At 32.2% G+C, this 20,388-nt stretch overlaps 2 protein-coding genes and 1 non-coding gene across 3 annotated transcripts; all 3 read right to left on the reverse strand.

Annotated features, from left to right (window-relative positions):
• Positions 1 to 1,509: 1,509 nt before the first annotated feature.
• Positions 1,510 to 5,168, reverse strand: LOC105650659 (Peptidyl-tRNA hydrolase family protein). The gene is made up of 8 exons (XM_012237596.4): positions 4,735 to 5,168; positions 4,546 to 4,630; positions 3,066 to 3,133; positions 2,903 to 2,953; positions 2,745 to 2,818; positions 2,206 to 2,264; positions 2,048 to 2,124; positions 1,510 to 1,961 (listed from the first exon to the last, which is right to left on the reverse strand). Exons 1-8 carry the CDS (start codon positions 5,029 to 5,031, stop codon positions 1,848 to 1,850), a joined length of 825 nt encoding a protein of 274 aa, XP_012092986.1. The 5' UTR covers positions 5,032 to 5,168; the 3' UTR covers positions 1,510 to 1,847.
• Positions 5,169 to 5,233: 65 nt separating this feature from the next.
• TRNAD-GUC (transfer RNA aspartic acid (anticodon GUC)) lies at positions 5,234 to 5,305 on the reverse strand. The gene has a single exon. It is a non-coding gene; the product is annotated as a tRNA-Asp (tRNA).
• Positions 5,306 to 6,138: 833 nt separating this feature from the next.
• On the reverse strand, positions 6,139 to 18,150 carry LOC105650658 (protein CASP). The gene is made up of 19 exons (XM_012237594.4): positions 17,846 to 18,150; positions 16,555 to 16,665; positions 16,110 to 16,288; positions 14,676 to 14,825; positions 14,118 to 14,206; positions 13,889 to 13,998; positions 13,599 to 13,693; positions 12,447 to 12,502; positions 12,127 to 12,292; positions 11,494 to 11,586; positions 10,663 to 10,791; positions 9,880 to 9,999; positions 9,352 to 9,432; positions 8,624 to 8,731; positions 8,360 to 8,503; positions 8,150 to 8,251; positions 7,423 to 7,502; positions 6,470 to 6,562; positions 6,139 to 6,377 (listed from the first exon to the last, which is right to left on the reverse strand). The coding sequence occupies exons 1-19, from the start codon at positions 17,931 to 17,933 to the stop codon at positions 6,320 to 6,322; spliced, it is 2,052 nt and encodes a 683-aa protein (XP_012092984.1). The 5' UTR covers positions 17,934 to 18,150; the 3' UTR covers positions 6,139 to 6,319.
• Between the last annotated feature and the right edge of the window lie 2,238 nt (positions 18,151 to 20,388).

Genomic DNA, 20,388 nt, shown 5'->3' on the forward strand with positions numbered 1-20,388 from the left:
TTTTATTTTGTCTCCGTGTATGACTATGACTATGACGTGAGGTGAAATTGTATTATGTTCCACGGACTCTGCCCTCGTATATACGTTTTACTTTTCCACCGTTAAAAGGGTTATGTATGAGCTAAATAAATTTATTTGCGAATAAAAATAAGAAAAAGCAAATCTATTTACAATATCCATAAAAAGCTTTGTTAATGACCGTTTTGTAAAAGGTAAAATTACTATTTAGTTCCTTTAATTTTGTAACATTTAAAGAAATTCATTATTAATACATGAACATATTTTTATTCATTAATATAATTCAATACTACTAGTTACTACAAAGTTCAAAAAAAAAAAAAAAGTAATAGTTGGTATGTAAAAGGAGTAAAGGCTAACCTAGTTCCTAATCTTGTTTAGCCGGTTAAAAAAGTTCATATTAGAGCTTTTAGACCAATTTAATCCTTGATCTTGTATTAAATGATTCAAAATATCCGATTTCACTTTTCAAGCTAATTTAACTTGTGAATTTATTTAAAATGATTAAAAAAAAATCATAGTTGACATTTTAATTCAATTTTACCTGTAATTCTCGTATTTATAATGTGAAAATCATTATGATTAAAAGCATCATATTTGACATTTTGAATCTATTTGATCTCTAATTCTTCGTTATACTTACAAGATGAAAATCATTATATAGATATTTATTAAAACTGTAATTGGAATCTAATTGACTAATTTATTGAAAAAAATTAACTAATCATAAAATATAGAAAAATGATAATATAAAGTATATTGTATCTCTTGATTGATGGTTTTGAATTTATAAATATATATTAATTTGAACATTTTAAATTAAACTCTATTATCGCTTATGAAATCTATGTATTTTTCATATTGAATAAATTAAAGCTATATTATATGTTTATAAATTTATTATGACAAAAAATGATATTTTTATTAATTTTAAATTTATATTCATAATTATTGGAAACATTTTATCTGAGTGTTATTAGTAGAGGACAAAAAGTGATAAAAAGTCAATCATGTTAAATTAAATCAATTATTAATTTATAAAAATCAAAACAAGTTCAAAGGTTAAATTGACTTACAAAATGAAATCATATTTTTTTAATCATTTTATACTAATTCAAAGGCTAAATTATCCCAAAATGTCAAATCTGACTTTTTTATCATGCTAACTAAACAAATTCAGGGACTAAATTGACTTTTATTCCTCTAAAAAATTATATTATCTTATTTAATTTTTAATTTCAAACGATTAAAAAAAAAGAAGATTACCTTGGTAATTCTCCTTTACACATTGATGGTATTTCATAAATTAGTTTGGGACCAAATAATTACTTGTTGGACGCAGACAATCATGGCAGAAAATGCTCTTCCGCCTATAACAAGTCAAATTCTCGTAAACTGAATCATCTCCCACCAATATCTCATTGTGCACAACAATTAGGTCAAAGCTTAATTGAGGCATCAATTCTTAAATTATCATATGTTCACACAATATGACAATAATAATTTCTCCATCTATAAAAACTATTCTCATGTGAAACAATCTTATCTTGTTCAACAGCTCCAGGAATTTTCTGGAGAAACTAGAAACAGATTCATAATTTGCTTTTTCCTTTTACAACAAATATAATAATGGAAAAAAAAAAAAAATCAAAAGTACACCTAACTGGTTCTAAATCAATAATGTCAAATGCGCCTGCTCTGCTCTTCCAACATCTCAAACTCCAATTATGACTTCCAAAGCTTGAAAGTGATCTCTTCATTTCAAAAAATTTCGGTTTCATTTCACCTCAAAAGAGCATTTACCACAATATTACTACTAAATGCAGTTATTAACTATATTGCTCCATTGGTTTGGCAGTGTTGACAAATGTTGCACTTTTATTAAACCCTTCGAGTAAAAGAATTCGAATGGCTTGTATACTTTGTTGAAATGTAAAATCCAACTGAAAAAAGAAATGCCAAGGAAATTCAATCTCCATTTCCATAAAGATACCTTTTGTCTTGAGTACGAAAGTAAATTTTATCGTACCTCTTCACGCTCTTGTTTGTTGAAGGGGCGAAGAACAAAATTTACTGAATCCATTTTCCCAGGAGGTCGACCAATGCCTAGAATGGTTTCACAAATACATCAGTAAAATGGGGAGAATCTGTTGAATATAGCTAATGTGATAGAGCAAAGCAACCTACCAATTCTTAAACGAGGAAAATCACGACTTCCTTTGAAGTGATCAATAACACTTCTCATCCTGGATGACAGCAAAACAATAATCATAAACTGCAAGTCATTTTAGCAAGATTCTTCCATGTGCCCATTCATGAAAATTCATTATTTTTCAGACATTCATGGAGAAATCAATTTTTAGTCTAGTTAAAAAGCTCAAAACTAATAGGCATGTCCATGAAAAGGAAAAAGAAGAAAGGGTGAAAATGCCCTTTAGAAAGGGACACGTAATGTAATGCCAGGGTAGAGTTATATATCATTTTTAACAAAGAGACTGCAAGAAATAAAACATGAAATTACAAGTTTCAAATTAAACTGAATGGTCCTAGGTTTGAATCTGGAAATGGAAGAAGAATATTATGGCTGTCTGTTTATCTTGTTTTGGATGATTATGTTTCAGAACACCAAGACTGTGAACGGTAAGCATGAAGCCCATTGATATGATGCAAATTAAAACCAAAATTACAAAAGTTTATTCAATAAGAATAAGAGAGAAGAAAAGTACCCATTATGTCCTCCATGTCCACCTTTTGGCAATAGTCGCAACTTACCGAAAGGTAAATCTAAGTCATCATAAACCTGCAACAAAGACGTACGAGATCAAATATAGCATGACAAAAACATAGTGTGTAAGTCGATAGCAGAGAAACTCTATTGTTTTACCAAGAGTACTTGCTTCAGTGGGACCTTGTAGTATGAGACAATAGCACCAACCTAAAAAAGGAATCAGAATAACCAATCCCTGTCAGAGCTTTAGAAATATAGACTGAAGGAAAGACTTTGACCATATGTAAATGTACAGATCCTACCAGATTAGCTTACTTACAGACTCACCACTTGCATTCATGAAAGTTTGTGGTTTGGCAAGCATTACAGGAACATTTCCAATAAAACCTGGAATAAGCAAATCTTTAGTTTAGTGACTATCATTTGGGAAAATGGAATGAAAATTTACAAAATTTCACATATGATCTTCCTCAAAACTAGGATTTCAGAGAATGCAAATTATATTTAAATTATATACTTCTTAATTTTAGGCCCTTTATCAAAACTTTGTAGCTCCAGCCTCCATGGCCATAATGGGAATGAAAAACATGTTCCAACACCTGTTTGGATCCACAAAGGGCTTGTTTGGTTCACCTTGGGATGAGAATGAGTGTATGTCTAAGTTCAAAGAATCTTTATTCCAAGTTTATTTTTTAAATAATCAAATAGAATTTGTTGTTTGTATTAAAACAGGTGTTCTAAAAATATATATCTTTTCAATATAAATCGAAAATATTCAAACATACAAATATCAAAAAAAAATTTTGGATTCCTTGTGAACCAAACCAAAGTTTGGAATCCTATTCAAAAAATTGCATTTTGTTCCCAATTCCAGAGTGAATCAAATATGATCAAGGATGCTACAATGGTATAGGAGCTCCATTGTGAAGGTTCACATACTATATTTAACTTGTTTATCCCAACTCTTCATTGTTCTCTTTAAAAAAAAAAAGACAAAAAAAAAAAGAAAAGAAAAAAAGAAGATTTAACTGCTGACGGAAATTGAAAATAAACAATTGAACATAAATTTCCAATTATGTGAAAAAGTACATCTGAGAAAAAAGGCCAATCATATATCATTCTCCAGTGATGTTGAATATTAGCTAAACAAAAACAGAAAAATAAAATGCTAAAAGAACGATTTTTTTCCAATAGCAATTGCAATGGCAGTCCTTGATTCCTAAAGTTAAGGACAGCTTCTCCTTAAATATTCCAAATTACAACAACAGCTATACGATCAAATACTGACATGTTTCATCCAGCCAAAACAAATATGCTACATCCACTGAAGTTTCTTTTTTTCTTTTTCACAAGTTCATTCAAAGATTAAATACACTCATTTGTCAACGGAAAACTGGAGTCACTCTCTCTATTCCATCTTTTATGTAAATCAACATTTGCTCACCTAGGGGCAGCCTACGAAATAAAAGGTTTCTGTATCATTCAGAGGGATTAAATTTACCAATTGAGTGTATAAAAAACTTTAGCTATTTTGAACATGCATAACTCCAGCAAAGATGCAATCATTGCCATATTACTTTTCACCACAGTGAAAATAGAATGGAGATATGGCTAACATGAGACAATTTGCAGAAACAGAAACAGCTGACCAAGACAAAAAAGTTGATGCTCAGGGACTAATTTCTCCCAATTAAACAAAAATTTACAGAAAAGCAGGACAAGTTGCGGACTTCATTAAATTGAAATATTAGCTAAATGTAGAATAGCATAAAAAGCAATGGAGTTAGAATTGTAGAAACCTTTTCCAAACAGAGCTTTAAAGGAAACACTACTCATTGGTATTCCTTCAGAATCAGCTAAAGCATCCACCATCTCAAAACCCACCTATTTAAAAAATAATATACATCGGGCAGCTTTATATGTATATAAAAGCTTCATTTAAAAAAAATAAAATAAAATAGAGAAACAGAGAGAGAGAAAGTACATACATTATGGCGAGTGCCTTGATACTTTTTGCCAGGATTACCGAGGCCAACAATGAGCCAAGGCTGTTGCTTTGGCTTGGCCACAGGCTCATCGGACGCCGTATGGATGGTGGCGGCGGCAGGAGAACCGGCAGTAGAAGACAAAGGAGAAGCAGAAGAACAATGAATAGGGATTAGAGACATGCTTCTCTTCAAAGGAAAGAAGGAAACAGAAGAAGAACGGAGAGTATTATTGTTTTGGAATCGTAAGGTGGCGGAGATTGATGATGATATTGCAGCAGTACATGAACCTATTTTCATGGTTGGCTCAGTAATATAATTAGGGTTTTGAGGTAGAAGAGGGAAAAGGAGAGGAGGCGCTCTACCTCCACTGATCCTAAATCCTGACCGGAACTGAACTTGACCAGAGAAAATAATTGCAAAAGAAATAATTAAATTAAAAATCTCAACAATTATTTATATATAGTTTAATTAATTTTTTTAAAAAATTGAAAAAAAATGTCGCCGTTGCCGGGGATCGAACCCGGGTCACCCGCGTGACAGGCGGGTATACTCACCACTATACTACAACGACCTATTGTTTATAAACCCTAAACCAATCCTTACTAATTTATTTCCCCCTTTCCCTTGGCCGTCTCCTCAGGATGTGTTCATACTCGTCTCCGTTAACAGAAAATTATTCGTTTTTTTTTCCTCAATTCGAACATTATTAAGTTTTCTTTTTTTATTTTTTGGAATAAGAAAATATTCTGTCTTTTTTTTTTTTTTAATACAAATTGTACAAATTCTTTCTTTCTTTTTTTCAATTGAATATAACCCTTTTGGGCTGTAGGATTTATTTGCAAAAATCTAATTGAACTGTGTTTTACCAATATCTAATGTTAAAAACAAAAAGATGTAACTGCTAAAATTTGATTTTTTTTAAATCTAAAAAAAAAAAAACCACGTGATTTAATTTTAAAATAACTAAATTAATTAATTTAAAAGACAGTAAAGAAAAAACAAATGCATTCATTTTATCTTTGAATTATTCCAAGCTATTGAACTCAAAATTTATTGAAGCCCATCGCTCCAGTTCCGTGAATTATTGACTTGGATACTACAGTATTTTTAAGAAAATTTCACACATGACTTCCATTACTTACTGAATTAAATATTAATAATTTCTCCACATAATTTGTTCCAAACATAGACACGATACTATTTTGCCGGTTACAAACTTGCAATTACCTACTGATGTTCATGGAAAATACTTATTCTTGCTACACAGATCCATTTGTACACAGTCAATCCAATAAAGCAATTTAATACAAACGAGTCGGTATTATTTCACAGAAAGAGAAAAAAGAAAATAACAAATCGTGATTTTTTTTTTGAAAGAAATGCGAGTGAATTCATGCCCCTAAATTAAAAAATAAATTCCAGTGGCTATTTTCATTGCATCTTCAAACTTTGGCAAGACAAATACAAGTAAATTGAAAAATGTGTCATTTTGTTGTATGTACATTGTATAACCTTTCTATTGATAATTCAACACTAATTTCCATTTTATGAGCAAAAACCAGACAAAATTAGTACAGATGATAAACTAAAGTGCACGAGGTAGGTTCTTGTTTTTATCTCCGATACAGGGTTCCCCTTCGTTACTGCAAATAAAAAAAATGTACAGTTAAATAACTTACATAAAAACATTAAGATGAATATGCATACGAATAGAAGTCGATGAAAAATGATTTACCTAAGATAGCTCAGAGCTGACATCCGATAGAGACAGGCGAACACAAGGATATGTAACCCGATGGTGTAGAAAAATGCAAAAGTTCGAGCATACCTGCAATGGAGTAACTGTGTTAAGAAAAAAAAAAGAAAAAGAAGAACACTCTTTCATTAATGGGATAAAAAAAAGAAATATTAGTATATATTGGCCAGGAAGGCAATTCAAGTATAAGATATCTCAAGTTAAAGAAATTTTCAAGGGGGGGAAGAAAAGGTTAACATGTAGTAGATAATGCACATAGTCAATATTAACTTGCATTTAAAATAAATGAACATCAAATTCATGAAAAACTACTCAAAAGGAGCGGGGAAGAGAGAATCTGAGAGAGAAGAAAGAGGGTTAAGACAGAAATTTGAAAAAAAAGCTCGAAATTAAAATTTTATTCCGATAAATACTACTAATATATTAATTTTTTCAAATTCTGACCATAGGATACAATTGCAACAAACTTATCAAATTAGGGTACAGTATAGTGGTCAAAGAAAAGATTGATTTACAATTATAACATGCGCCAAAAAGTTTGGGATAATTTAGTCTATTAAATCTAAAAGATTAGTTCTTGAAAACATAAGCTAAGAAAAAGATGATCGATGAGGATAAACCATTAGTACAGAAAACAGACAAATTAAAGAAATAAAAATAAGAGCTGTGAAAGAGCAAGGGGTAACAAGAAAACGAGTGCAAAGGAGAATACAATAAGTAAATCTGGTTTTCAGTGAGGTTAGAGAGAGAGTGAGAGAGGGAGGGGGGAAGGGGGCATGGAGCTGGGAAGCCTTGATGAACATAAGAAGGCATTAGTGATGGGAAATAACTAGTAAGAGAAAAATTATGTGAGTAATGCATGTGAGTAATACATACATACATATATGTATGTATGTATGTATGTATAAATTAGGAATGGGAATGAATCATACTTGTTGCCCAGAAGGAAACGTCCGCTACTAAGTGTGATTCTGTCCCTGAAACCCAACTCCTTGTATCTTTGATCCCGTTCCTAATTAGAATTATGAGTTCAATTAGTACATGATAAAACCAAAATCAAAAACAGGATTTCCAGTAAGGCACTATTGAATATGCTGCATATAAACGTTCCAACATATGCATAAAATATGTCTCATAAAATTGATATTTTTAAGTTAATTTCCAACTGCTCCGTCAGCACTGTAGCACAAATCCTTTGGACAATGAATTCAGGATATTTTTTCCCTGAAAATTATATTGACAAACATATTTCTGATTTGTCAATAAATGTTTAACAAATAAAATCCCATGTAAGTTCACATAAAGGCAATCATCTCATCTGAGTACACAGATAAACTAAAAACATAATAATTTCGTATCAATAATTAAACTTACAGGCGAAACAAATCATTACCCATTAATACCGTCAGTCAATTGTGGGTGTTGGGAGTTGAATGAGTATTCTTAAACAAATACAGAAGACAGAACTCAAACCTAACAAATCAGATAGAATATACATTGTGATTTGTGTCCCTTCATTACATGAAATAAAGACCAGAAACATTTAAAAGAAATAATTAAGATTTGATAGGTCTCAAGAAACCACAATATGATCAAATATGCAAGCATGTAATCAATGAAAAACTAACTAGTTCACCAGATAAGAACAAGAATTGCCACCTTCTTAGAGAATGCTGCAAATGGATTTATATCATCTTCATATATCTTCTTGTACTTGGACTCAACATCCGAACTAAAGCCACTTTCCAGATCCTCTGCGTGCTGAAGATAATCAAATAACAGAAAAAATTATATATACAAATAAGCTTCAAAACATTTTAATAAAAAAGAAATACAAATGAAGACAGATATTAAAATGCAGAGAGGTACCTTCCTTGATCCCCTAGAAACTACTTTCTCAAGATTGTAATCCTGAACATAGCGTATCTTGCCATATAATTTCACATTATCAGCTTTTGTCTTCTCCAGCTCTGCCGTTAATATCCCTATCTTCTCCTTCAATTGTCTCACCTCCTACAATTGTTTAAGAATTCTCACATACTGAGTTATGGTCTTCTAGTGATAAGAATAATGCATTTACTTGTAATGCGTTAGACAGAAACTAAAATATATGTAAAAAAAAAAAAAACTTACTTCTTCCGTCTCTCGTAAACGTGTCCTGAATCGATCTCGCTGACTGCAGATAACCTTAAGCATAGAGCTCTGGTCTTGATCTGATGATACATGTTTCTGTTCTGCATTCTGCAACCAAAAACAATTATCAATAAAAAATAAAGCAAATAATATGTAAAAATACCCAACTCATTGAACTTCTCCTTGCATTCATCTGTCAGGGTTTCCACACTTTCAAGGGACTTATTGTTCCTCACTCAGCAAATTATTAAGAGAATGTTCCTGAAGATTAAGAAAGGGATAATTTTACTAATGCCAGGCCATAAATTCTAACATGAAAACTTCATTTATGCGCCAGTGTGGATTCTCTATTCTAAACAAGGCAATAGGGCCACTTAAGACAAAGGAGGGCAGAAATTGTTCAGCAAGCTGATGCAATTGGTGCTTGCTACATGTGGAAATGGCAAGTGGATGAATTTTTCTCTTCAAAAGCTGATCTTCTGTTGACGAATTCCGCTTTTCCCCTTTTGTAAATTTATATCTGAATCCTAAACCTTTAAATATAAATCTAGACAAGTATTACAAGGACTTGCCTTACATCAGTGCTTAATGACTAAAAGTAACAGTGTCATGGCCTAGACATTCCATTATTGCCACAAGACCATGTCAATGAGCATTGACTGAAGAACGTTAATTTTCATTGTGAAGCATGTATTTCTGGAGATTACATGGTCGAATGAGACAAGTACCTCAGATAACTCGACCCCTCCAGCCTCTGAAAGATCCCAATCATCAAATAGACCACCTTTTCGATCTTTAGAACTATACCCCTGCATCAGAGGAAAAACATAAGTAGTTTGGAGAGTTTTTCTACATCTTTTGGGCAGGGCATTTGGCATGGGGAGGAAAATCACAGCTTATAACCAAATAAACCTGAATAACTGTTCTAGCCAATAAGAACAATGTAACAAGTACTAAAGAGTTGCCAAATACCAGACATGTAATATGAAGTGAGAGCTTTAGCATTCAATCATTTGTTTATTATCTTTCTGCGGGATGATCAATTACTTATCATTGAATGCAGTCAATAAATTATGTCCTAAACTAGAATGATTGTGAACTTGATAATGACATATTAATGAACATTTCTAACTCTGAATAACCAAGTAAAAGTATCCAAGCATCTGCAAGAGTCACGGTGGGTTAAGTTGAAGCATGCATAGCAATGAAGTTATTGGACATGGCATTTCAAAACATTTATAGCCATTGATCCGAACCTTCAATATATCATCTTCCAACTTTTGTATCAACTTTTGTTGTTCATTAACTTTTGCAGTAAGCTCTACAATCTTTCCCTCAGCGGTTTCCAGCAAAGATACTTTCTCAGAAAGTTTAACCTGAAAGCAGAAAAAATTTTAAATTATAACAGATGAGAAATAATTATATTATAGATGCACTGGCCCTTAACAACTTCTAAATATTCCCAACATAACCCTGAGCTTGGCTTTGGTGGTAACAGGGGTGAGGTTGTCAAGGACCAATTTAACAGGTGTCAATCTAAGTGTATTCCCTATTCAAATCTCACTGATAAACCAGAATACAAATAACATTTAGTTGGCATTGCATTACTGGTAAAAACAAAACAAAATACCTTTTCTGTTGGGTGTGATTTGTTGGACATAGATCCAAATTTTCACTTTGTTTGATTCCTTAGAATTTGTTTTTACCATTACTGGTGCTATCAAGATACCACTATGTTGTGATATCTTATTTGTCTCTCCTGGAAAAATGGAAATCGCCAGAAAAGTTTTTGAGTTCCATTTTTCTTTTTTCTCTCCACTCGGACCAACCTGCCCACTCCACTTCTTGTATTTAAAGCGATTTGTGTATCTACTCTAATGATACTATTGTTCCATAGCATTAGGGAGACTTCCTTCATCTCAACTTTGACATGAATTTAGTAAGTATAGCAAGGAAAAAGAATAAAATAAAACATGATAACAGAAAAAGACCTCCACAAAATAATGAAAGAAGAATATAATTCAGATCTTACTTTATACCTTCAATTGTGTGAGTTCATGTTCCATTTTTCGGTTCTTATCGAGAAGAAGATACTCCATTTTGCTCATCTCTTCCCCGCTAGTAGCTGCTTCCCAATCTTCAGCCTCAATGGAATTGTAGCCCACTGCCTATAACATATAACGGTGACACTATTACTAAAGATGCACAAAAATATTGCAAAGTGCCGAGGCAGTGATGCATGTAATATTGAGATAAAAAGGATGAAGAAACTAAATCCTAAAAAAAAACAAGCAGTTCTGAATTTTGTCCAAGTCCACCAGCCAACTAGAAAAATTATGGCCAAAGTATAGATAAAGAAATATTGGAAATTAAAAACAGACGAAGAAGAAAGGCCTATCATCAGTTTGGTCTTTGGAGACAAGGACGTTAGAATTTTATTTTCCTTTTAATATCCATAAATACCTGAAAATGCAGACCTGCCTACATGTCTTTGAGACACTGTTAAATCTTAAAGGCCTCAGAAATCAAATAACATGTAAGGGAAGTTTGATCCTACCCATGTAAAATAACATGAACAGAACTCTTAAAGACGTAAAAGTTCCTTCTTCTAAAACGACTAAAAACTTTATAATCAAAAGCTGAGCTGCAGATGGCTCGGATGCAGATTCTCACAGTAGCAACCAAACGAACAGAGGAGTCATATTGTTTCTTTTCTCTATTTTTCAAATTCTTATATTAGATCAATAAGCAACCTACAAACCACTTGAACATATGAGAAAGCTTGATTGAATATTGTAAAAGTTCAGTAACACTTACAAGGCTAGAACCGAATTTAGTGTTAGGAATACTCTTGAATGTAATGGAATTACCTGCAAAATTTTCACTTTTTTACGCAAATCCTCAACTAGCTTTGCAGTTGGCCTTGCATGAAGCTCTTTTCTCATCTCCTCAAGAGCAAGTTCCTGGATGCACAAACAGAGGGATAGAAGCAATTAACAACCAAAAGAAAAAAAGAGTATGCAAATGATAATGTTGGTCACACATATCACACATCACTAATGCATCAAAATATTTCTCTTCCTATTTGTTTCCCAATATCCTCAGTCATATACAGTTACAAAGCACTCAATCTTTTTCTAAATCAGCAGGCTAAATATTGCAAATCTCCATGAATTCCATTGCTTTTGCACCTATATAACTTGAGTAGACCTAGAACTCAAACCAAACGTTGAAGTGACCGAGAGGAAACTTTAATTTAAAAGAACTTCATTCTGCATTGGACTAGATAATCGATAGCCATGCGCAAAACAAAAGCTAGAAACTAGTCACTAGGTAATGACCATCAAGAAACATCTTATAATACAGGCGGCATGGTTCCTCGTTTTAAGAATCATAAAGTAAAAGAATTCAATTAGAATTAAAAATAAATATAAGAAATGAACTTATATTTATATAAATTTTCAAAGTATTAAAGGAGCACTATGGCAACAAAAGTATCATACCTTCTCATTGAGTACCATGTTCAACTTCTTAATCTCATTTACGTGCTGTTCCCGCTCATTCGTCAAGGTGGCTTCAATATTGCGGAGTTCCATGTTAAGTTCAGAAATAACCTTCTCTTTGGAAATCAAAGAATTCTCAAGGACACTATTTGAATCTGCACTGTCACTACAAGCACAGCAATGCAGAATGATCTCAGAACATTAACCTAATACAACACCTCATGGAAGAAAATGATTACTGGCAGAACTGAAGATCAGATCTTTAGTTACCATGGTAAATTAGGTAGAACATAAGTAATAATAATGATAGAGTACCTCACCTTTTCTTATTTCCTGTATCTTCGTTTGCTGATTGTAACTGAGAACGGAGAAGACCCTGCAGATTTGCAAGTAAAATTAGGATCACTAAACAGAAATAAGCCAGTCTTTGCTACCCTTGCTATGAAAACAAAAATATGATCAACACTAAGAAGAGATGAACCCAAAAAAAAAAAAAAAAAAACTCTTTCACTGTTTTTTTACCTTTTCTCCCAGCTTAAATTATAGATATGTAACACCCAACTGAGAATTTAGATTACCAAGGAACTAATATAGACACTGATTAGACCAGAGTGCCAAAAAATAATGCCCCATACAATGTGGACTACAGGGTGATGGTGGGGGGAAAAGACAAATAAATGTTTTATAACTAATTAATGCGATATATATATTTTTTTATCCTGGGATATAGAATTCAGCATCCATTGCTGGAAGAAAATAGCCATAAAGACAAGTAAAAATGGATGAATGACTGCTCAGTCTCATCTCTTTAAGTAAAAATTTGCATATATCAACTGTAACTATGAAGATAATAAGAATAATAACAGAAGAAGGGTGAACTAGTGCAGCATTCTGCATTTGTGGGCAAGATAATAAGAACAATATAGAACAAACATTCTTTGTGATTAAAATAGAAACAAAGTGACCAAATATCACAAACTAAAATCTTATTAAAACTATGATAATAATGTTTACCTTATGACACAAAGAAAAAGGGTTAAATACTTTGGTCAATGCAATTAAATTTGATCAACTAACCAATGCAGAAGCTTTTTTGACAAATAAAAATTATCACTGCTCAGATTTGAAGGCAGGATAATGATACTATCCATTAAGGACAAATAATCCTTATATGTAAAACTTTATACACTTCAGTGGAGCCTAACTAGACAGTGGTCTTTGATAAAACTCTACAAACTTAATTGATTCGACAATCCACAATCGAACGTGAAGGAACAATTCATTCTTAGCATATTTAATTGTTGACAGCAGTGCAAACCAGCAAATTAATAATCCTTAAACAACACAAGCAGGTGGTCTAACATGAAAAGGCAAGAAATAGAAGGGGAAGCAGCTAAACTGATGCAAGTTTTGAATAAGTGGCCCATGGAAGGGATCCGAGACAAGTATGATTAACCAAATGTTAAACTGACCTTCTCTCTCTCAAGGCTAAGAAGCCGCGTCTGAGCCCTTTCCACTTCATCCATCAGAAGATTGACTTCTGATTGCTTTGCGGCCCTTTCTTCCTCTGACAACATAAAAAGATGGAAAAGAAAAAGCATAACAAAAATTGAGAGTACATCCATCCAAGATGAAAATGTATAAAATTTGCTATTCTTAAAAATAAGTGATGGAAGCTGAAATAAGAGTTTCTTGGAACAATTTTATGGATGTGATAAATTACTTAACATACTTATGACATGACATGGAATTAATATATCACCTGATTGAGCACGGACTTCAAACAATTGGCTTTGTGCAAGTTCATGCAATTTCTGCATATTGGCAACACTTTCTTCAGCATGTCGTAACTGATCTTGCAAAGATTGCTCCCTGATGAGAAAAGGTCAGACTTCAGGATTTGGGGAAATGCAATAAAAAGTTCAACCCACATCAATGCACAAGAAGAACCTATTCTTCAGAGAAATTTCTCATGATTTATCAGCAGATACCTTTCTTTCAAAAGTTCCAGAGTTTTCTGGTTCTCTTCAGCCAAACTACGTTGCTTCATCTCCACTATTTCCTTCACCTTTTCCTCCATCTGAAATGAAAATCAGAAAGTATGTAAACCATTCTTATCATCTCAACATGAACCAAAGGGCTTACTCATTATAGCTCACATCTACCACGTAATCAAATTCAAAACCCAATGAGTTTGTCAACCAATTTAAGCTAAAGATATTAGTCAACATTTTGTCAATTGTTAATCAGAGAATGAAATATTGATGCCTTAAACTCAGAGGACTAAAAATTGCATAAGAAAAAACTGATCAAACAGATGACTCTAAAGTTTGTGTGAAAGAAAGCTCAACATGCCTCCCAACACTCCTAAACCAAACAAAAAAACGATATTAAAAAAAAGAAAAGAAAAGAAAAGAACAAGAAAGCAAATATCACTTTAACATTGCAGCTCTGCAGTCTACAGAAGCTCAAGTAACTGACACTGGCAGCTATAGCACAACAACTATAAAATCTCACATCTCATTGTTCCTGCTCTGTCCAGAGCTTACCTGTTGCTCCAATTGACGATTACGCTCTTCAAGTCTTCTTATTGTTGCTTGCTGATTCTTTAAGTGAGTTGCTTCTGTCCTGAACTCCTCAAGCTCAACTTTCATCTTCCGGTTCTCAGATTCTAATTCAGACAATTTCAGATCTTGCTCCTGCATAGAAGAAAAGCATGTATAGGAGATTAGATCAACACTAATGCTTAACAGAAGTGTAAAGGAACAAGTCCAAATATTTATGATTTACCACCTATGTTTATGATTTAGCCGAAGCAAAGAGCTAACAAAAAGTACTTGTTCCCAAAATGGTTGCTTGCACCTTGGGGCCTATACACTGGGAGGAAAAAAAAAATCTCCACCTCATTTCCGTCCTATGTGCGAACTCCTCCAGCACCCACTAATCATTTAAAACTTCACTTTCTTGGATAGCATTCACTTGAGATATGCTCTAAATTCTAAAGAGTTGAAAACTTTCATTTTGGGCAGCTTATTATAATAATTGAAACTCATACCCTTATTACATTGGACTTTACGAGTGGGCAAATGATAAATCCTATTAAGCATACGAGTACATAACACAAAATGAGTGCTCAGCAAATGTTGACCTCAGTTTGAGAGAAGGAGAAACAGGCAAAAAAAAAAAAAAAAATAAAAAAATAATTCTCAATTTCCATGGGAAGTATACAGCGAATGTCCTGATTGTTTTCACAAGAGTGGACCCAACTACTAATTTTCGAAATGTACCATGCCTGAAGTTCAATGTTAACGTTGATCTTTGCGGATTAAATTATCAAGAGGACAATATTGGGGTATCAAAGCAATTTCATAACTTCACAATTACTGTCATATCATATACACTACATTCTTCGAATGGAATTGCTGCAAATTTAGCTTCACTTTTAAGACTAAATATAGTGTCATGGTAATCAACACCAATTGAATCATAGAAATTAGGAAAATTAATTAGAAATGTATTTTTTCAGGCTATTACTAGAGTGATAAATAAGTAAGCACCTCTCCAGGGAATAAACAAAACAAGGTAAGAAGAAGCTAGGTTAAAATTAAAAGTGGCTTTATCTTATTGAATAAATCTGCATAAATCCCACTCATTATATCCACCAGTCCCAGTAGACCAGTATAACCATTTAGCATATTACTTGGAGAATGCAGAGGACCTAATTGGATAAAGATATTTCGTCAGAAAATTGCCTTGCGCAGATTAGCTCACATGCTATTGGCCATGCCAAAACATCCTGGATCTAATACAGTCAGCTATATGACATGAAAGGACTAGTGCGAGGGTATATGTTATTGAGAGCAAGCCCACAGCTGATTCATAAAGTTATTTTAATAGAAGGAAGCATACTATTTGTAGAAATTCATAATTTACATAGTAATGTAATCCAATAAAACATCAGAATGGAATAGGCTGGTGCTTACAGCAATTGAAGCAAGAGTTGGATAAGGATCTGGAGCCTCATAAAGCTTCTGATATATATTCAGAAAAGCATTTTCCCCATATTTTGCTCTCTTTGTAAGATTATCAACTTCTTCTTGGTAGCCCTTAAGTAAAGAATTAAACAAACTTAACTTTTCCTCTGCTGAAGCCTTTTTGAAATCTGTTAACAGAACAAAGTTAAAAAAAATGCAAGTGTTAAGCAATCAGACTTTAACTTGTGCAAACACAGTTCAGAAAAATAAAGAACAAAAGAGAAGAGAATGCCAAAGTTCCCTTCAATTACTCCATTCTCAAATAAATGGGAAAAAGAATTATATTTGACAAAGTAAGTTCCACGTATAATTTCACTTCTCTTCCTGCTTCCCTCGTTTTCTCCTTTTCCATTAATCAATAGAATGCTTGCCTTATTTTTAGTATAAATAATACCTCTAGTGCTTTCTGCAAGCTTCCGCCTGTTTTTCTGACTATTCTCCTGATTTTCAGCTATCCTCAGCCCTTGTTCATCCAACACACTTTTCTCCTTCTCCAAATCAAATTCTGCAAAGGAAAGAGAAAAGAAGATAAGGTTTCAAGGAGAAAAAATAGGAAGATTTTGAATACCACAATGTACTCATTCCAAAATACTTTCCTAATTTGTACCTATGCAAAAAAGAGAAAAATTTGACTACCAAAATGCAGCTTTCCACATGCAAGGAGCTTATGATAAAAAAATGCCATATAATGCAAAAGAAATTAACTTTTTTCAAATAATGCCTAAATAAAAAATGTGTATGGAATTGCAAAGTTTCTTTAATCTATATCCACGTCCACTATGCCACAATTGTTTTCCTTCTAAGTCCTACTGTCATTTTCACATGTTTTTTAACATCATATAGAGATATAAATTAAATACAATAAGAACTCTGGAAAAAACAAAATGATGAAAAAGCAAGAGAAGGTTACGAAACTGATCCTGTAACAAAGCCATATGAATCATGGAGATTTTCAGCAAATGCCAAACAGAATCTCGCCTCCTTTATTCTTAAAAACAAAACAGAAAGTTCCAGCCGCAGTAGCACAGACTTTGCAGCAATTTCTTATATAGTTTGAAAAAAATCCAATGACATCTCTACTATAGTCTTACTAGAGTAGAGTCAACAGGTTATCTTGGCATTTTCAACTTCTCTATTCTTAATAGAAGTTACTCAGTATTTGACAAATGTATGAAGCAAGCTCCTGTTATTTCTTTAGCAATGTCAATATGCTACATAAATCAACATTGAACCATCCAATATTTCGACGCCTATAATTGTTTCCGGTTGACAAAAAATGTAGATAGCTAAACAGTATTACTCCAACAAGTAACATTAGCCATTGATGAATTAATTCAAAAGAAACCTAGCACAAACAGTATAGAAAAATTTGAAGTTTAAGCAGATATGCTGCACTTGAAACCATTATGATTAAACATCAATTCAAGTGTACTTCTACTCCAAATTCTAAAGTAAAAAAAAAAAAAAAAATTCAGAGGATGGAACATAAAATTTACTGAACAAGAATTCAATGAATATAGAATCAAATGCAACAAATTCAAACTAGAAACCTAACCAATTCAAAAAAAAAAAAAAAAAAAAAAAAAAAAAGACCAACTATGCAAATTGTTCATGTTAGCATAAAACCTATGATTCAACCTAAAAAATTTGAAGTTGAACTAGGAGTAGAGATATTAAGCGATCACCTTTCCAGAAATTGGAGACGACGAGAATGGGAGAAGAGGTCGGGTGGTTCGATATGTCCCTGTCGGATCCTCCTTGCGGAGCCTCCATATTGTGGAGAATTCGGATCTCTGTGCTATTGCTTTTGTGTGTATGATTTGATTCAGCTCTGTTTTCTTGCTTTAACTGCAATTCAAGGCGCCAAATAGTGATCAAAGATAGATCTGAGAAACGATTTTTTGGATTTTTGAGCTGTGTATTGTCCGTTACATAGAATTATATGGTTGTATATCTGATTTCGGTGAAATTCCATGTTTGTAATTTTCAATTTCATTTCATGGATCGTGCTAAAAAAAAAAAAAAAAAAAAAAAGAAAAATGGTGCATTTGAGTTTGTAGATGTAGCTGCAGTATGGGCCTTGTAGATTTTTAGGCCCAACCCGAACGCGAAGGAGTGAAGGTAGCTCTTTGATCTTTGTAATGGGCTAGAATCAGCAATCTCCAGGCAACATTCCTATTTGTTTTTCTTCCTATTCTATTATTTATTTATTTATAGAGAAAAAAAGACTATACAAAATATTAAACAAATCAAAAGTTCTTTTTCGTTTTCCAATACTTATAATAGGTTTACTGCCGTTGGGTGTGATAGTGTCGCCATGATTTATAGGCAAGATGAGCTGATAGAAGGTTGCGCTTCAATTTGTGACGTTCAGAAAAAAAAGTGAATGTCGCGGGATAAATTGTTGCCAAACCCCTTTCAAAAAAAAAAAAAAAAAAAAAAAAATTGTTGCCAAACGACAATCTCTCCTTACTTGACGTACATTAATGTGTCGTTTAGAAGTAGCACAGAAAAGGATTCATATGGATATGCGAGAGCTTTTCTGGTTGAAAAAGAATGGTTGAATTCTAATATCACAGAGATTTATGGGTTAATGGAGGTTCCTACGGTCTTGGAATGGAATGTTGGTGATGGGATTCGGATCTGCAAGCCTTACATTGGAGGAAATTCAACTAATGCTTGTGGAGACAATGCTTTTTGTTCGACGAAAATAGGTGCAAATTGTCAATGTTTTTGTAATGAGGGTTATGAAGGCAATCCATACCTTTCTTGTCAAGGTAGATCTTATTTATTTTTTTATTTTTATTTTTTGAAAATTAATCTTATTCACTAGCTTTTTAATCCAACTTAAAACAAACTCTTCGGTATAGTTTTAGCATCAGCGGTTTCTTTGTATAAGATTGTTTGGTAAAATTAGTTATTTTTATTATCTCGTTGCATGAGTTAATTTTATGTAAAACGCTATATTACTTCAATCTTTAAAAATTAATTCAAACGTTATTACCGAATAATATAAAAATATTGAACATATCGCACAACCTTATAAAAAATAGCATTTAACATTTCGACCGTCAACACGCTAAAAGTTACTTAAAAAGTTTTTACTGAATACAACCTTAAACATATTTAGCTCAGTTTGTTTCTGTAAAATAAGTTATAGGAAAATATTTTCTAAACTTTTCCATTGTTTGGAGGCATTCAAGAAAATAAGTAAACGGAAAATATTTTTTTGGTTAAAGAAAAATTAAGTCATTTTTAAGGAAAATAACCTCTTATTTTCTCAAGAATGTAAAATATTTTTCAGATTTTGACAAACTTATTATAACTTTATAAATTTATATTTTTTTAATTTATTAATCATTGGTAGTCACTACTGAAACTAACCGCCACCGGTCACCGGCGACTCTCATAATTTACCTTTTTTTTTTATTATTTTCATATTGAAAAAGAAATTTTAGAAAACGAAATTTATTATTATTATTATTATTATTATTATTATGAGTAAAAAATTTAATATTTTTAACTAATTTTCAATATTGCAACCAAATAATGGAAAATAAGTTATTTGAAAAATATTTTTCAAAAAAACACATTTTTTTAGAAAATATTTTTCAAAAATAAATTATTTTCCAGAAACAAACAAAGTTTTAGTAAATTGAAATATATTTATCACAAGCTAACTTGTCAATATTGAAATTGTTAAAAAAAAAAAGGATGTTAATGCGGATGAGATAATTATTACGGACTTGGTCTTAGAACTAATGAAGCTTTGGTCTAGCGGCTAAAATGGATGTATTTAGGACAAAATATCCACAATCATTAATGAATTGATTGATGTAGTGTGTATTATAATTTATATTTACTATTATATATAATAATATTTCCTATTAAAAAAGAAAAGAACTTGGTGTCGTAAAAGCTCTAAGAATTAACAATCAATGTTTGTGCTTTGTAGGATGGCAGAAAAATATGATGAACAAAGCAATGCAAAATCCTCAAGTTGCTATGATGCCTCCAATGAACCAAAAGATGATGCCCTAGTCCTTGTTTTATAATTTAATTTCTGTAAGAAAATATTTCTTGGTTCTTTCTTTAATCTGTCCATTCATATGCCGAACTAATTCAATAAAATTATTTGGTGCAAATGAATATATCAATATTTTTTTTCACGGAATAAATGAACAAAATAGTAACCTAAAACCTTTATAGGAAATGAAATCACATATTT

The sequence above is a fragment of the Jatropha curcas genome, chromosome 5 (genome assembly GCF_041381405.1).
Source record: "Jatropha curcas cultivar XTBG-Jc1 chromosome 5, XTBG_Jcur_1.0, whole genome shotgun sequence".
NCBI lineage: Eukaryota > Viridiplantae > Streptophyta > Magnoliopsida > Malpighiales > Euphorbiaceae > Jatropha > Jatropha curcas.